At 43.0% G+C, this 16,601-nt stretch overlaps 1 protein-coding gene across 1 annotated transcript in view; it reads left to right on the top strand.

The window, feature by feature from the left end:
* Nucleotides 1–16,601, top strand: part of RASGRF2 (Ras protein specific guanine nucleotide releasing factor 2) — a 199,841-nt gene that overhangs the window by 47,307 nt on the left and 135,933 nt on the right. The window contains exons 8-12 of the mRNA XM_045285207.1: nucleotides 1,899–2,008; nucleotides 3,898–4,016; nucleotides 9,419–9,579; nucleotides 10,675–10,741; nucleotides 11,346–11,482. Of these exons, the coding sequence (XP_045141142.1) occupies nucleotides 1,899–2,008; nucleotides 3,898–4,016; nucleotides 9,419–9,579; nucleotides 10,675–10,741; nucleotides 11,346–11,482 (594 nt within the window). The remainder of the gene's footprint in view (nucleotides 1–1,898; nucleotides 2,009–3,897; nucleotides 4,017–9,418; nucleotides 9,580–10,674; nucleotides 10,742–11,345; nucleotides 11,483–16,601) is intronic.

Here is a 16,601-nt window from a genome sequence, read left to right as displayed (position 1 = left end):
TGTTTGGTCGCCCACAGCTATTTATTTCATATATACCGAGAGGGATAATCATGATTTTGCAGCCCAAGGGCCTCGTTCTCCTACCTCTTATTCACTTGATGTACCTCCCTGCCCTCCTCCTTCCCCGTCTTCTCTCAAGGAGTGGCCAAATGCAACCACTTCTAGCATTTTTGAAGGCTTTATTGAGTACTGAGTTCACGCTATTCTTCCACCCCCTTTTCCTCCTCTCACTAAGATGAAATAGTTGTGGAATCGTTTAGTGCAGAGGGTCCAGGGCTTATCTCGGAGTGCCGGTGGTATAGCGGGTTACATGTTGGGCTGCCAACTGCAAGGTCAGCAGTCTACTCTGTCCACTGGTTGCTTTGAGTCCGAATGGACTCGGTGGCAGTGAGTTGGAAGGCTTATCTGTTTCCATTGCGTGCACTGTCTCACAAGCCGTTCTTCAGCACCCGTGCCTGGCTCCCACTTAGGGCTGGCTGGGTCAGGGGGTTGCTTTACATTGTCTTTTTTTTTTTGCTGCCTTGGGATAACAAAGAAAGAAAACCGTTCATTCAGACCACCACGGGGATTCTGGCTCCATTTGTTCCTTGAATCTAGGTGTGGGGAGGGGTTGGTGTGCAGGCTGAGGGAGGAGGCGAGGAGATTGGAAGTTTGCTGCTTGGGTCTCAAGTGAAGCGAGAAGGTGTTGCATTCGACTCCCTTCTGCGCCCTCGACTAAAGTGACTGCTGTGGTTATTGGGCTCTGTTGGACTGCGGAGATACGGAGGAATGGTAGAATGTGAATGAGGCTATGAAAGTATCCTCAACTGAACTACTGTACCAGTTAAGTCCAAGTGTTGCCAAGAAATGTGTTATGGAAAGTAATATTGTCATTAACATAGTTTTTATTTAGCAAAGACAGTGGCTTGGCTGCTACTGTTTAAATTGGCTTCAGCTATTCATCTGTTTATTCGGATATTGTCATGCTGCAAGTCCATAGGGAAGCTGATCAGGAAATCTGCCTTATAAGAGAGAAGCTGTTAGACATTCCCTAGGAAGTAGCCATTTGCTGCTTTGATCCTTGTTTACTATATTTGCAGAGCAAGCTACCTAATTAATGTCTATAAGGTAGCAAGTATTTGTTCCTTTATTGAGAGCAGAATTATGATTAATCCATTCAATGCTTACTCTAATCCTTGTGCTTTTTAAACAAACGGATTTACAATCAGGTCTTGAAGGTGCAAATGCGCCGTTGGGAGCTCTTCTGCCTTGTTCTCCGCAGAACTTCCTTTGCTTGCTTTTTAGCAAGTTCGGGCTTAATTAGTCCCTCCACCAAAAAGGGAAAGGGCCAGCTACTGAATTTAAAAATCCCTCTGCTTCAATCTTAGCCAGGCAGTTCTCTACAATAGATTCAATTAACAGGAGAGGATCTTGAAACTACTGATTAAACTTCGTGTATCAGTGCCTTATACGTAGCGAAGCTCTCCAATTCCTGTCCCTTGGGTCATGAAAATGGAGTATATGGGGTATTGATTGCCTGGATTCCCAAGTAGGATTGACTAACTTAGGGGTAAACTTTCATCCATCATGGTAGTATGCAGACAAAAGAAAGAGTGGAAAGCAAACAGATGCTAGGGCCATGCACCAAGGAGGACAGCTCTCCAGGCCATGTCTTAGTGGGAAATCTACCACACGGAGAAGCAGGTCACTCTCCATCCACATCTCTCTGCACTTCTGGAAGCCTCGACACTGGGACACTCCCCAAGATGCTTTCCCCCAGGATGAGCTGCTGATGACTATCGCCACCACGTCCGTGTTCGGGGTGAAGTCTTGTATGTGCGTGATGCTTGAAGCATTACTTGTATTAAATATAGTAGTGTACAAGAAGTCCTGCTCATTCTCCCTGTGTTTGCATTTAGATCCCCAGGTATATCATCACACTTCACGAACTTCTAGCTCATACGCCCCATGAGCATGTGGAGAGGAAAAGTCTGGAGTTTGCCAAGTCAAAACTAGAGGAGCTGTCCAGGTATGTAGACTTGAACTGGAAAGAAGCTGAAAATATGAAGCAAGACACAAATTTAGCTTCTCAGATTCACCTTAAAGTTAAATATAGCATATTGAAATATATACCTATATGATTTAATAAAAGTACATATATTAAAGACTTAGGGATCTTCAGGAATATTTTTATAGCATGACACTGAGGTCAGGCATATTTGGATTTCCATTTTAAAATGTTCACCCTTTTTCTCAGCATAATAGAAAGAATTTTCCGTTGCATTTTTGTATTCATACTTGACAAAAACCTAGCAAATGTGCATTTTGGATTTATTGGTGAGTATTTTCAGTGTTTCTGTGCTTATTCACATTTGTGCCTCTTTAGCTTGTAAATGGTACAGAGCTCCACAATTTTCTCCCCCTTCAAGACATGGCATCCTAATTTCAACTAAAGGGCTGTCTTTTGTTTATAAGCAATATTCCCAGAGTAGTCATTGGTCTTCAACCCATTTGCCATGCTGAATCATTTTGTACATCGGCCTGCCTATGGCCATAATATGTTAAAGTGTGGAAGCCCAACCTGATTGCCCAACAGCCTCAGCCACACACCACGCATAGAAAGTTACATGTTCCCAACTGAGCTTCCCAGACCAAAACAAAACCCACTGCCATTGAGTCGAGTCGGACGCGTACTGACTCTAGAGCACAATGTAGACTCTGGCGGATGGCCCCTCTGTGTTTCTGAGACTGCTTCTTTCTGCCCCTCATCTTTCTCCTGTGGAGTGCTGGTGGGTTCAAACTATTGATTCTGTGTCTGGCAGCTCCGTGAGTAATACAGTACTCTACCAGGACTCCTTTGAGCTGCCAAGATAAAGCTTTTCAGTCCTGGTGACATAGTGGGTTCCATGCAGGGTTGCTAATCATAAGATCAGTAGTTCAAAACTACCCGTCACACCTTGGGAGAAAGGTGAGGCTTTCTATTCCCCTAAAGAGTTACAGTCTTAGAAACCCACAAGGGCAGCACCACTCTATCGCACAGGGTTGTTGCTATGAGTCAGAATGGATTCGATGGCAGTGAGTTTGAGAGGTGGGTATGGAGTCCATGGATGGCACCCATGGTGGAGTGCTCAGTTCCTTGCTAGTCAAAAGCCGGGGCTTGGAAGAGAGGCCTGGCATATGCTTCTGAAAGGCCATGGAGTTTTGCAAGCCCCACCGAGCAGTCCTACTCCATAGCACGTGAGTTCACCAGGAGTTAGTATAGACTGGGAAGCAACTAACAATAAGGGCTGCTGTGACCAATAGCCCAGCCTGCATAGCCTTTCAAAACAGATATTAATTCTCTTACAATTCTAATGGCAGAAGTCCAAATGGACATAGCAGCTGGGCCACACTCCCTCTGGAATCTCTGGAACAGCAGTTCTTAACCTGTGGGTTGTGACCCCTTTGAGGGTCAAATGACCCTTTCATAGGGATGACTCGATTCATAACAGTAGCAAAATTACAGTTAAGAAGTAGCAACAAAAATAATGTTATGGTTGGGGATTCACCACAACCCGAGGAACTGTGTTAAAAGGCTGCGGCATTAGGAAGATTGAGAACCACTGCTCTAGAAGAAGCCCCTTTGCATCTCTTCAGCGTCTGGTAGTTCCAGGCATCCATTGGCTCTTTGTGGCATCTTTGTATGACCCTCCTCCCCGTTTCTCTGTGTGTCTTCTCTTTTATAAGGACTCTGAGATTGCACTGCTCTGGGATGACCGCACATCAACCGATACCATTGTCAACGACCCTATTTCCAAACTATGCCACGTGTGCTACTCTGCAGGGTTCACAGCTCAGCCTGTGACTCCAGCTTTCTTTGCTCACGTCCTGCACAAGCACAGACGAGACCTCTTACTGCGCTTCTCTTGTGTCTGACAGGGTGATGCATGATGAAGTGAGCGACACGGAAAACATACGGAAAAACCTCGCCATCGAAAGGATGATCGTGGAGGGCTGTGATATTCTGCTGGACACCAGCCAGACCTTCATCCGCCAAGGTAAGTCGTTGCTCCGTGGACCAGTGATGTGAGCGAGCCTGTGGCTGTCCCAGCATCACTGACCGGTCCAGGAAGGCCTTTTGGAGCCGGCTTAGTTTCGCTGTGTCGTTGGTGCCGTTCCTGCAGGACACCCTGCCGTGGCCTTGACTGAGGCTGTGGTTGAGGCCCACCTTTGTACTGTTTCTTTTCAGGGGCCATGAAAAACAGCAACACAATAATAGTAAAGCGCGAGTGGGACAGTAACTTACATTCTGACTGGACTCTCCTCCTCACTGGACCGGACATTCTCTACAGCTCCAAGGAGGACAGGTCGGGCTGGCCGATTGGAGTGGCAGTGCCAGGTGGCGACGACATCCAGGCAAAGGCCCGAGAGAAACTTGCATTTCTCAAAACCCTGTCACATAGCAGTGGGGACAATGTCCGCAGCGAAAGCAGCTGCCTCTTGTTCCCCTTTTTCATCAGCACTTCTGGATCGGCCCCCCCAATATGATTTGATCAAACTGGTCACTCCAGTTAGCCTAAGGCCAAGCCTCACAGCTGGCCCCTTCTTGGTAGTGAAGGTATCATGTTTGCAAGGTGTGTTAGAGGACAATCGCCCAGGGCATGAAGCTTTCGAGCTCTAGAAAAGTTGGGGGTACTGGGGCCAGAACCTCTGGAGAAGCACCAGCGTAGGGGTGCATATTCCTATGGGACTCTTGTTCCAAAGAACAAGGAGGAGCCACGGCCCGAGCTCTGCTGCGTGCTTATGTTCTCGGGGGGAGTGTCCCACACTCCACGGAACTGACTGCATTGCACCCGCGGATGTATTCGCCTTTGTTGAGGAGGAAGCAGCACATGGATGTGGACCTGGAACCAACCTTTACTGGAGGAGTCAGGACGATTCAAGGGCAGTGAGTTTGAGTTTTGAGTGTGAGTTTCTGTTTCTTAGGTGCCGATGATCATTTGAAGATGTTTGCATCGCTGTTGCCTACCATCATGTGCCCCTTCTAATATTTCTTAGCTCATCAAACAAGACATTATTTATGTTGTGCACACCCAGTCCATTTTTGCACCGAATACTTAAAAAGTTCAACACATGCCATTCTATTTCCCGTTATTTATTTACATAGAGAGAAAACACACATGTTAATGTTTGGAAGGATATTTTTAGGAAATTATACCTTTTTTTTTCCATTTGGGGTTTCAGATATATTTTTCTCTCCATTATAGTGGAAAAGAATGTTTCGTTATCCCAAAACTCACAACCAAACTGACTGCCATTGCGTCAAACTGACTCACAGAGCCCCTCTCGGGCAGGGTGGAACCCGCCCCTGTGAGTTTCTGAGAGACCTGTCTCTCTCCGGTCTGCGTGGCTGCTGGGCTCATGGTGAGCAGCCCTGCGCAGGAGGGCTCCTTAAGTACAATAGGCCATCCATCACCGAGTCCTCGAGCCTCCGCTTGTGTGATTGCCTCTGTATTCCTCAGCACACACGATGTCCCTGTATCAGTAGCCTGTGGTCCTGCACTTGCCTGTTCTGTGCCTTTATCTGGGGTGTCTCCTGACCTGAGGGCGGGCCCTACGATGCTCTCATCCACTGGGTTCAGGCCTAAGGAAGCTCTGCTTATTCCACCAGGTTCAGGTCAGACACCACTAAGGAGCCTTTTAAAGTGTCCTCCTTATTGGCCCTCCCCTCCCCTCCAGTTAGAGCGGGTTTACCTTCCTCTTTGTTTCCAAGGCCCCCAACTCTGTGATACGCGAGTTTCGTCCTCTCGGGTACTACTGGTATTTGTTTGCATGCCAATTGCTCTGTGAACTGTGACCTCGGAAGGGCAGAGGCATGAATTCTCGCTGCCCCATCATGCCTAGTGTGATGCTTGCCATGTCATGATACTTGGAAAATGGGCATTGAACAAAATTGGACTGTATGTAGAATTGCAGTTACTGCTGTAAGATGTCCTATTTCCTGCTTACTGTCTTTAGGGAGATGGGTAGAAATGTCTCCTACTTGATTACATTTTATAATAGGAATGGAAATGAATGTTTTTATAACTGGTATAGATTTCTGATAGGACTTTTAATTGCAAAATATCATCATCTATAAACATTTAATACATTTCTGCAAGCTTTGGTTATGTTGGTCTCAGCATTTACAATGAAAAATGCTGGGGAGTCAAATATTTTGAATAAGACATATTTCTTTTTCATTGTGCCTGGAGGGGGAAAATAATCATGAGCTGCCTCTCCCCTTGATCCATGTTCATATGCTATTTATTCCTTGTTATGTGCCCTACATTTAAGACACTTTTGTCAACTATTAATATTCCTGGTGTTATTATTGTATTGATGTCAATGCAGTGATTTTCCATTCAGTAATGTCTTTCTATACTGCTGTTTACATTTGGTTTGTCTGTTTGGGAATTATTCAATAAAGATAGTTTCAAGAAAAATCAGCCCTTACCCTAAAAATGTAAAGTAAACCAATCAGACATGCTTTGGAAGTATTGTCACTATTTTTGCTTTGGTTCCTCCTCTTATAGCCTTTATGAGAGTATATTAAGCCCCACGGAGGTGATTTGTTATTCTTTTAAACATGGAGGCTCTGTGTTCTTGATGGAATGAACTAGGATTTCTCTCTGGCATGGTATGGTCCGTGCCATGTTCAAACAGAGACTGTGTCAGTGTGTATGAGGGTGTGCCTCTTTGTGTCACTGCATGCACATATGGGCATGATGTCAGCCTTCATGTACATTCTAGAAAGAATTCTGCTCTCTAGAAGTCTAGAAAGAAATGTGCCATCCTGGTCACCTGGAAATACCTCTTCAGAGTCAGGAATCAGCAGTTTGGAGTGCCATTCCATGGAGTTTAGTGACAGAAATAACACAAGTGTTCTTGTCAGCAGACCATCGGGACTAGGCCATGTGATGACCAAGATGCCAAGGAGTCTACCCTAGCAGTGGTCTAATATTGAGGACTTCCTGATTATTGCTCTCGCTTCCATTGAGCAGAGAGGAGCCTTTTCCTTATGTCTCATGGCTATGCTGAAACATCGAAGAAAATAAGAGGAAATGTGAAAAAAAAATGCAGCACTTAACATGGCTTTCCCAAATACGAGCATTTCATAAAGTAAACAAGTGTTTCCATTTCTCACTTTCAACTTGATTATTTAGATTTCTGTACGTCGCTAACATATTCAGTCTCCGATCAGGGAGAAAGATGGAGCTTTCTACTCTCACAAAGGGTTACAGCCTGGGAAACCCCCAGGGCAGTCCTTTCCTGCCAGTGGGGTCGCTGTGAGTAGGAGTGGACTGGACGGCAGTGACTTGGGTTTGGTTTTCCGTTGGATGTAATGTGGCCAGTTTTCTATTAAGCAAATCAGTATGTACGTTGCCAAGGAAACATAGTTTGACTTGAAGCTGAAATTCTGAGTAATCAATAAGATATGAACTAGCTGGATAGTCTGTAATTTCTGACTTAGAAAATCATTTAATTGTTAGAAGCATCTACCAACCAACACACTATTATTACCTTTCCATAGCGGTGGTTAGAGCCTTTCTTAAAATGCCTCCCAACCCCATTTGTCCACCAGGTCACTTGCCCAAAACCTAATCTGTCACCAGCCCTTAACTAATCTGCCTGGGAGACTTACAACCACCCTTGACAAAGTTAGACCTTAACTGCCTTTTCCCAAGGCTCAGCTTTGAGGTTGTTGTTGAAATCACTGCCTTCTGGCTGAGCCGCACCACTGGTGTGACCTTGGAAGTCTCCTAAGCCTATCCAGCTTCAGTGTCCCCATTTGTGAAAAGAGGGGCATGAACCAGGTCCCTTGAAAACCCTTCTCCAGCTTCGATTCCATCCCAGTGAGTCCCGAGGACAGTGCAATCCTTTGTCTGCCACTTCATGGGTCTGTTCTTGCGGAAACTTTCTGCCTTCTGCTTTCCCCACACCACCTGTGTGCTTCGCATGGCATTACTTTCTGTGTGAGCTCCCTGTCAGTTTGCTCCCACTGGCAGCACCTCCTTCCCTCGCTCTCCTCTTGCCCACTCCACTCCCTAGAACCAGCCTTCTCCTGTCCTTTTGTTCCTTTCTCCCACGCCTCCCCCGGCTGCCTCTTTGGGTCCAGGATAGCTGCCTACTTGGTGTCTGTCAAGCAGCCCCACTTAAGCACTCACCCAAGTAGATGGAATGGAATTAAATTTGGGATGGAAATTGAGGATGGAAACTTGGGTCCTTGTACCATGCTGCACATCGAGATCTTTGTTAAAAAATAGACACTCTTTGGGATGTTCCTGTGTTAATGTGTGGCTTTGTGACTCACAATCATATAGCCTTACTGTTTTATGTATATACGTTCTTTATATAAAGAACTTTAGTAGGGTTTTTCCAAGTATAGACGTCATCTGGGCTCATTAAAATAATCAGGTAACAAAAGAAAAGTATAAAAAACGAACATAATATTGCCCAGAATATCATTGTTTTTTAGTGCTGACAACTCCTAACACTTAAAGATTGAGTATACTTATAATGGTTCTTAGGAAGCTGAAAGGAGCCCTTGTACAACTGCGTAGGTGGCAGATTAAGAGAATATTAGCAGTATTGCTGGTTCAAGGCACTTCAAAGATCAGAGCCACGGAGTTGGCAGGAATCGTTTTAGTTCTTTATTTGACATTTAATTGATATTAGACTATCTTCTCTGTTGAAGGTTGATAATAGTGTAAAAACCTAAAAGCTATCAGAGATAGTCCCTCGTTTATTTAAAGTTTATACACAGCTTCTCCCTTTGAATGGAAGCTAGTTTTGTTCCCAGGAATGGTTTGTATATCTGTTTTACTTGGTTTGTTTGTTTTTTCATTTGGAATCCATAAAGAATTTTTATTATGTATAATTTAAAAATAACTTGCGAGAGTACCCTTTACAAATAGTCCCTAACTAAATTACAATGAATTGTAAAATCTATATATTTATAAAGTGCAAGTGTATTCTGTTTTTCTAAATAAAAAGATAAACTATATTAATATGCCACTTGTCTACCTTCAGTGTTTCAGAAAGAGTAAATTCTACTTGTTTGTAATTCTATTAATGTATCATGCCTCATAAATTATATACTATGTGCCTTATTTTAGGTAATTAATTTGACTAGTGACTTGTTCTTTGAATTCAGTTTGACATTTGTTTTTTCCAAACTTGTTTTCTCGATTCTAGATGGAGAATTGAGTCAGGTGTTTTGCCAGAAAGTAGAAACTAGTTTGACCATTCAAAAGCAACGTAATGTTCCTTCTGCTCAGAGTGCAGGGTTCACTTGTTTCTACTTGTTTCTACTGTGCATCAACTAAGCCCTTGTGTCTTGAGAAAGAGCTCCAGTGTTTATTACCTCGGCAATAACCTTCACTAATTGTTGTGTGTTCTTCACTTTTGTGACCACCAGGTTCTCTAATTCAAGTACCTTCCGTTGAGAGGGGGAAACTTAGTAAAGTGCGCCTGGGTTCATTGTCTTTGAAAAAGGAAGGAGAAAGACAATGCTTCTTATTTACAAAACACTTTTTAATTTGTACAAGAAGTTCAGGAGGAAAACTGCATCTGCTCAAGGTACTGGTTTTACATGATTATTCCATTTAGATTCTGTGCACTGAAGATGCATATAGGTTATTATCATGCCTGGTCTTATAAGATGGATAGCAACTTGGACACCTAAAAGTCTCTCCTGAGCTACAAAAAATCGTACAAATTACTACACGGCATTGATGTAACATTTGCTCAATACTATTTTGCTTTGCTCTACATGCCATTAAAAAAAAATCCCAACTCACTCCCATAGAGAAGATTTCAACTGACACTGACCCTGTAGGACAGGGAACACCTGCCCTAAGAGGTGTCCTAGACTGTTCTGTGCCGGGAGGCAGATAAGTAGAGTCTTTCCCAGGGAGATGCTGGGGGATTTGAACCACCTATTTTTTGGTTCACAGCTGCACCACCAGGGATCTTTTTTCTCTACATCATGCCTGACAAATTACAGTTCAAAGCCTGCTGCCTGTTTTGGTTCATAAAGTTTTATTGGAACAGAGCTGGGTTTATGCATTAATGTGTTGTCTGTAGCTGTTTTCAAGCCACAAAGGCAGAGTTAAATAGTTGCTGCCAAGTTTATATGGCTTGTAAAGCCAAAAATAGCTGCTATCTGGCCCTTTACAGGGAAAAAAAATGCTTATCTCATGTCTATAACTGTTGCAAAAATATCGATTATACTATCCATATCTTATTAATGCTGAAAAATATTCTCCAACTGCTGATGATGGTTTTCCTATTGCTTGAACCTTATCCCAGTTGGTAAGTTCCGTCCCTTTTCTGAGCTGCATTTCCTCACAAAGGTGCTTTTAGACTGCCCTGGAGGACTTACGATGCTTTACAAATATCAGGAGCCAGAGTAGGGTCAGGGAAAAGAATTGGGCAGTTAAATGAGTTTAATTCTTTTACACATGTAAGAGTCTCAAAAAATGTTTTCTGATGCAAAATTGTCCATCCCTCCCCCCAACCTGTGGCAACCTGAATATAAAGTTTATAAATCAGAACAAAATTATCCGTCCCTCCCCCCGACCTGTGGCAACCTGAATATAAAGTTTATAAATCAGAACGTCTCAATCTCTGCTTGACCCTCCATCCCTTAATAAAACATTGATTTGTGTCCAGACAGGTGGGGTTCTCTCTCTAATAGAATGTACATTGATTGAAGAGCCGGACGCAAGCGATGATGACCGTAAGTCACATTCTGTCACTTAGAATCCCAAGAAAATAAGTAAGGTTCATGGTTGGTCTCCCTCTATAGGTAAGAAGAGCTACTTACAGAGACAGGAGAGACCTGGAGGATAACCCCCCCGGATTCATTTCTACAGGAGGACTTCAAAGAATTCTGGGAAATGGACTTAGGGGATAGTGGCAGTTTTCCACAATATTTTGAAGTCCTTTTGTCTTTGAGAAGTCTGTCAGACAACTGAATCCATGAGCCAAAATCCCAACCAACTTTGCATGGGGACATTTTTGCTCCATCTCATGATAAGGTCTTTTCAGTGTACATTGATGTGTTCTGGAATTCTGTAGCCTATGTCCACTCAAAATAAATAAATAATACACCAACGAGGCCATCAGAAAGAGCTATGGATCCTCGTCATGAATAGCCTATTTGACCTTCGTTTCCTCCTCTGCTTATGAGCTTCCGGAGGCCTTCCCCATGCTCAGAAGGGAGATATTGCTGAGATGAGGTTCTATACTTGAATGTACCTGGATTGTATCAGTAGAATTGTGTGAAAACAGCTATCACTTACGTTCTCACATCTAGTTGTTTGATTTTTCATGTGTTACAGCCAAAGGTTCTGGGCAAGTGTTTGGCCACCTGGATTTTAAAATAGTGGTGGAGCCTCTGCATGCTGCCCCCTTCACTGTGGTCTTGTTAGCACCTTCACGCCAGGAGAAAGCAGCTTGGACAAGTGACATAAGCCAGGTAAGCAAATGATCTATCCATCTATCCACACATGTATATGTAAATTTTATATAATATATAAAGATATACACAGATTATATATTTATATATTTAAACTTGACAGCATGAATTCTAGGAAGGGTTTTTAGGATCATTTCATTTTTTATAAAAACACAACATCTGGTTACTGCCATCCCTCCCATCACTTATATATTTCGTTATTCTTTGTTTTTATTCTTTAGGTTAAATTTTACATGAAATATATAGTTAACTGCTCTTAAATCCTGGGCATTTTTGTACCAGCTGCAGAGGTAATGGCCTGTGTGTTAAAATTGCTCCATTAGTAATATATTCACCCATGACCTTACTACATTGTTTTGCTTATTTGTTTCTGACAAAAAGAAGATGGTAAGAAATGTAAGGTTCAAAAACAGCTAATGAAGGCTGTGTTAAGAAATCATGAATCAAGAAATCAAATCAGAAATAATACTTGTATGGAATTTTTGAACAAGTTCCAGTAGTTTGTGTAGTGAAGAATTAAGGAATTGATTTGCTTGTGTTTCCTTGCTCAACAATACCTACCTAGAAAATTGCTCTAGCCAATGAGAGGATTTGAGTAAGTGTCTCAATTGGTCATGATCGCACTTAAGTCGTTCTTGAATGTAAGCCCTACTGGATTTGGCTCCAGTGACACTTTGTAGGGAAAGTGTTCAAAGAAGGCTTGATCAGTATCTTCAAAGCTGTTAACCCAAGGATGGTTGGAACAAGGGGAGAAGGCTTATACTCTACGTTTCTGTGTTTTCTTTCTTCTGGAAATAATTTGTAATGTATTTATAAGAGTTAGGTAAAAATATGAATGGTTCCAAAATTCTTCATATGCATGGATTTATTTTATTTTGTTTTTGTACTGGCGTGACTGAATGCTCAGTATAAGAAGGTAGAGTGTCTGCCCTCCTTGGGCTTCCCACTGTGGGGAGAAGGGGAATCAAACTCAGAATCCGCCGGAGGCTGATTCCTAAGAGGCATACATGTCTCCACCTTCTTTTCCACAGTCAGCCTTCTAACACCAGCCAGCTCTCCCATGGCGTTCTCTACTTCTGACTGGGCTTCATAATCCCTCCTTTCCCATTATTTAAATAGGTACATCTTTAAGGAAATTTATTAATGCACCTGTGGTGTTGTATTCTGTATCAATTAATATTTTATCTTCCTGTTTGTAATACATTGCTTACCTGATGAAACTCTGGATCATTTGTTGATGTGACAAACATTTGATGACCCCTGCTCTCAGAGAAATGGGTAGGCTAATGGGAAGTAGAGGAAGGGGACAACTTAATGTAATGAAGTGTTATAGGTCTTGAGAAACCAATGTAAGTTGTAACTGGGGCCTCTAAGCCGGAGTTGTTAAGTTTTGGGTGACGTTCTGTGTGCTGGTTCGAGAAAGCTCCCTGGGATTCAGGAATGGTTCTTTAAAGAACGGTTTCCAGTGCTTTGTCAGTCTTAAGCATACACATGAGTTTTTCTCTGTACTTAGACTACACCCGGAGGCAGTTGTTATGGCTCATATTTTGCTTAGCCAAAAATTACAGTAGATTATATCTGCAACTGAATCAGAAAAGATATTAACAAAATTTTCTATCTTTCTGAGTGATGATGATATCACTCTGTGAAATCATTATGTTCAGTAGAGCCTTGGCATATTTTGAAACTTTTGGTTTTATTCATTCAGCAAAGATGGTATGCAAGATGTGCTAGGCACCATCCTGGCATCTAGGATACATCACTAACATTAAAGGCAACGTCCACAACAAAACTCCCTTAACCCTGTACAATTTGCATTTTAGTGTGATAAAAATAATAAAGGTGATAGATAAGCACATATGTTTTAGGTTAGTCACTCTTTTAAGGACTACTTTGACTACATGATTGGATTTAGACTATGAATGGAGAGCAGGCGGAAGAGCAGTCAGGCAAGATAGAAGGTTATTGCAGTAATTGAGGCAAGACAAGGTTCAGATCAGCGTGACTTGATTTGGACGTAAAGATTTAATAAAAGTAGAGCCAGCAGGGCTTTATACTAGACTAGATACAATATGTGAGCAACAAAGAAGGGTTATAGGACCCTCCAACGTTTTTTGGCTTAAGCGGCTGGAAGACCGGAACTGTCGTTAACTGAGATGGGGAAATCTGCTGAGGAAAGAACGGGTGGGGTGGAAATCAGAAGTTTTGATATGTTGAATTAGGTAGTCTATTAGACATGGGAGTGTGGCTGTTAAATAAGTAGTGGGCCATCGACCCAAGATTTAGGAAAGAGTCTAGGTGGGAAGCTGGAATTCATCGACATGGTATTTTAGGCTGCAGACTGCCAAGGTCACCATGGAGTAAGAGTAAACACAAACAGGAAGATGGCCACAAAATAAGTGAGGAGCCAGGGAAAGGAGCAAGAACAGCAGAGGAACTGGCCGGGAGTGAAGAGGGCTAGGAAAGAGGGCGTGGCGTTAGGAAACCAAGGGACCAGTGCGAGGACTGAGCAGAGAGTGAGTCTGTGTTGGCTGAGCTGAAGGCTGAGTCCGACGGCGAGCTTTCGTAGAGACTTTATTTCCTGCTGTGGAGTTTGAAAACCAGGTGGTAGGGGCAGAGTGCGTCACGACTGACGAGGCCTAATCTGCTGCCCGACAACCTTCATCTTACCTGCCTTTGTTCTCTGCTTAACATTCAAATTTACGAGGGCTCTGAGATGCTAGTTACATTCATACAAAGTACAGATTATGAAGAAGCAATCGGCTGTCCACTTCTGAGGAATTGACCGCGGGAAGCCTAATGAGGAGCAGAACCTTGCCAGATAGAGTGGAAGATCCGCCCCTCCGACGGGAAGGTACTGAAGCAGGACTAAGGAAGGCTTGCATTCTCAAAGTCAAATCTACCGTAAAGCTATGGTGACGTAAAGCTTGGGGGGGCCTTCATTTACTGATGGGGCGTGACTCAAAATGCAAAGAAACTGATAGGAACTGGAACACAGGGAATCCAGGACGGATGATCCTTCAGGACCAGGGGTGTGAGTGGTGATACTGGGAGGGTGGAGGTTGGGTGGGGTGGAAAGGGGGAACCGATTACAAGGATCCACGTATAACCTCCTTCCTGAGAGATGGACAACAGAAAAGTGGGTTAAGGGAGACGTCGGACAGTGTGAGATAATGACAAAATAATAATAATTTATAAATTATCAAGGGTTCATGAGGGAGGGGAAAAAAGAATGACGAGCTGATACGAAGGGCTCAAGCAGAAAGCAAATGTTTTGAGAATGATGATGGCAACAAATGTACAAATGTGCTTGACACAATGGATGAATGTATAGATTGTGATAAGAGTTGTACAAGCCCCCAATAAAATGAAAAGAAAAAAAAAGTGTATTGTCCCAACCTGGCCGATAAACACATGTGGGGTTAATTGAAGGGCAGAGAGATAAATGTCTTGGTGAGCCTCGCCTTTCTAGTTCTCGGGTCTCTTGTTTTGTGATGGTCGGACCAGGGTGCAGCCGCCTTAGCCAGTTCCCTGTTTCGGCTGGTAAGGCTCACTTCCTGCAAGACATCCCTGAGGAGAAGCCACATGGACCTACCCTGAGACAACCCTGGGTGCTGGAGCAACTGAGAAGCTTACACATTCACTGATTTGACTTCCCTCCTGCAGTCGGCATCATTGTGTATGTTTTGTGAGATGGAGGAGGACTTTGTAGATTGGTGTCGGACATATGGGCTAATGTTGGACTGGTGGGCTTGGGCAGCACTGGGTTGGGATGTTTTCTTGATGTGCACTTACCCTTTATATAAAACACTCTCGTATACATGAGTTTCTGTGGATTTGTTTCTCTAAAGTACCCAGACTGACACAGAAGCCAAAGTACAATCTAGAGTATGTCCCGCCTGCTCCTTGAGAGCAGCTTAAGAATAGATTCGATAGATTGAATGCTAATGACAGATGACCCGGAAGCTGTGGTCCGGCACTAAGAACATTATCCACGAAGGAAGCCAAAGGTCACGAAGAAGACAAGAAAGAAAGAGAGAAAGAGGTTGATGTCAAAAGCGACTCCCAAACTTGGCCTGTGAAGCTGAACATGGAGTAGCGAACGCACGTCCAGAAAGGATGATGTAAAGGAGCTGAACAGAAAATCTCAAAGGGCAGCTCAAGAAGATAAAGTATGATAAAGAAGTGTGCAAGGATCTAGAGTTAGAAAGCCAAAAAAAAAGAGATCACACTCAGGCTATCTTTAACTGAGGGAACGGAAGGGGAAAAAATCCAACCTCAAGTTGCAGTATTTTAAAAATCAATATCAAAATATTGAATGATGCAGGAAGTATTTTTTTTAAAGATGAAAGGATTACACAGAGTCACTGTAACAAAAAGTACATCCAGCCATTTTAAGAACTAATGTGATCAAGCACCAATGATACCGAAAGAAGTCTAAGCTGTCCTGAGCTTTAGCAAAAAAAAAAAAAAATCCAGGAATTGACGGTTGAAGTATTTCAAGACGCTGAGGAAGCACTGGAAGCACACGCTAGTTTGTGCCAAGAAATGTCGAAGACTGCTTAAGACTGGCCAACAGACTGAAAGGGATTCATGTTTGACCTGACAGGATACAGAAATTATGGAAAAATATCACTCTTAGCACATGCAGGTAAATGTTTGCAGAAGATAATTTAAAAACGACTGTAGCAGTACATCTCTAGGGAGCTGCCACGAATTCAAACCTGATTCAGAAGAGAAGGTGGGACAATATAATGGTTGGGGTTGGATGGATCTTCTCTGAAAGCAGAAACTATGAGAAAGATGTTTTCTTGTGTTTTATTGACTGTGCAAAGACATTTGATTACGTGGATCACAGTGAGCTGTGGATAGCATTAAGAAGAATGAAAATTCTAGAATTCATTGTGCTCGTGCTTGCCCTGTTCGTGGACCAGGATTCCGTTGTTTGAACAGAACAAAGGAATACTACGTGGTTTCAAATCAGAAAGGTATTCGTTAGGGTTGTGTCCTTTCACCATGCATATTCAATCTTCATGGTGAGCAGATAATCCTAGAAACTGGGCTGTGTGAAGAGGAGTGTGGCAGGAGGATTGGTGGAAGGCTTATTAACAATCTGTGA

Source organism: Echinops telfairi, unplaced genomic scaffold (genome assembly GCF_000313985.2).
Source record: "Echinops telfairi isolate 266 unplaced genomic scaffold, ASM31398v2 ScPeMD7_7469;HRSCAF=8507_1, whole genome shotgun sequence".
In the NCBI taxonomy this organism is placed as follows: Eukaryota; Metazoa; Chordata; class Mammalia; order Afrosoricida; family Tenrecidae; genus Echinops; species Echinops telfairi.
The sequence above is the reverse complement of the archived record's forward strand: the minus strand, read 5'-3'. Positions and strand labels throughout refer to the sequence as shown.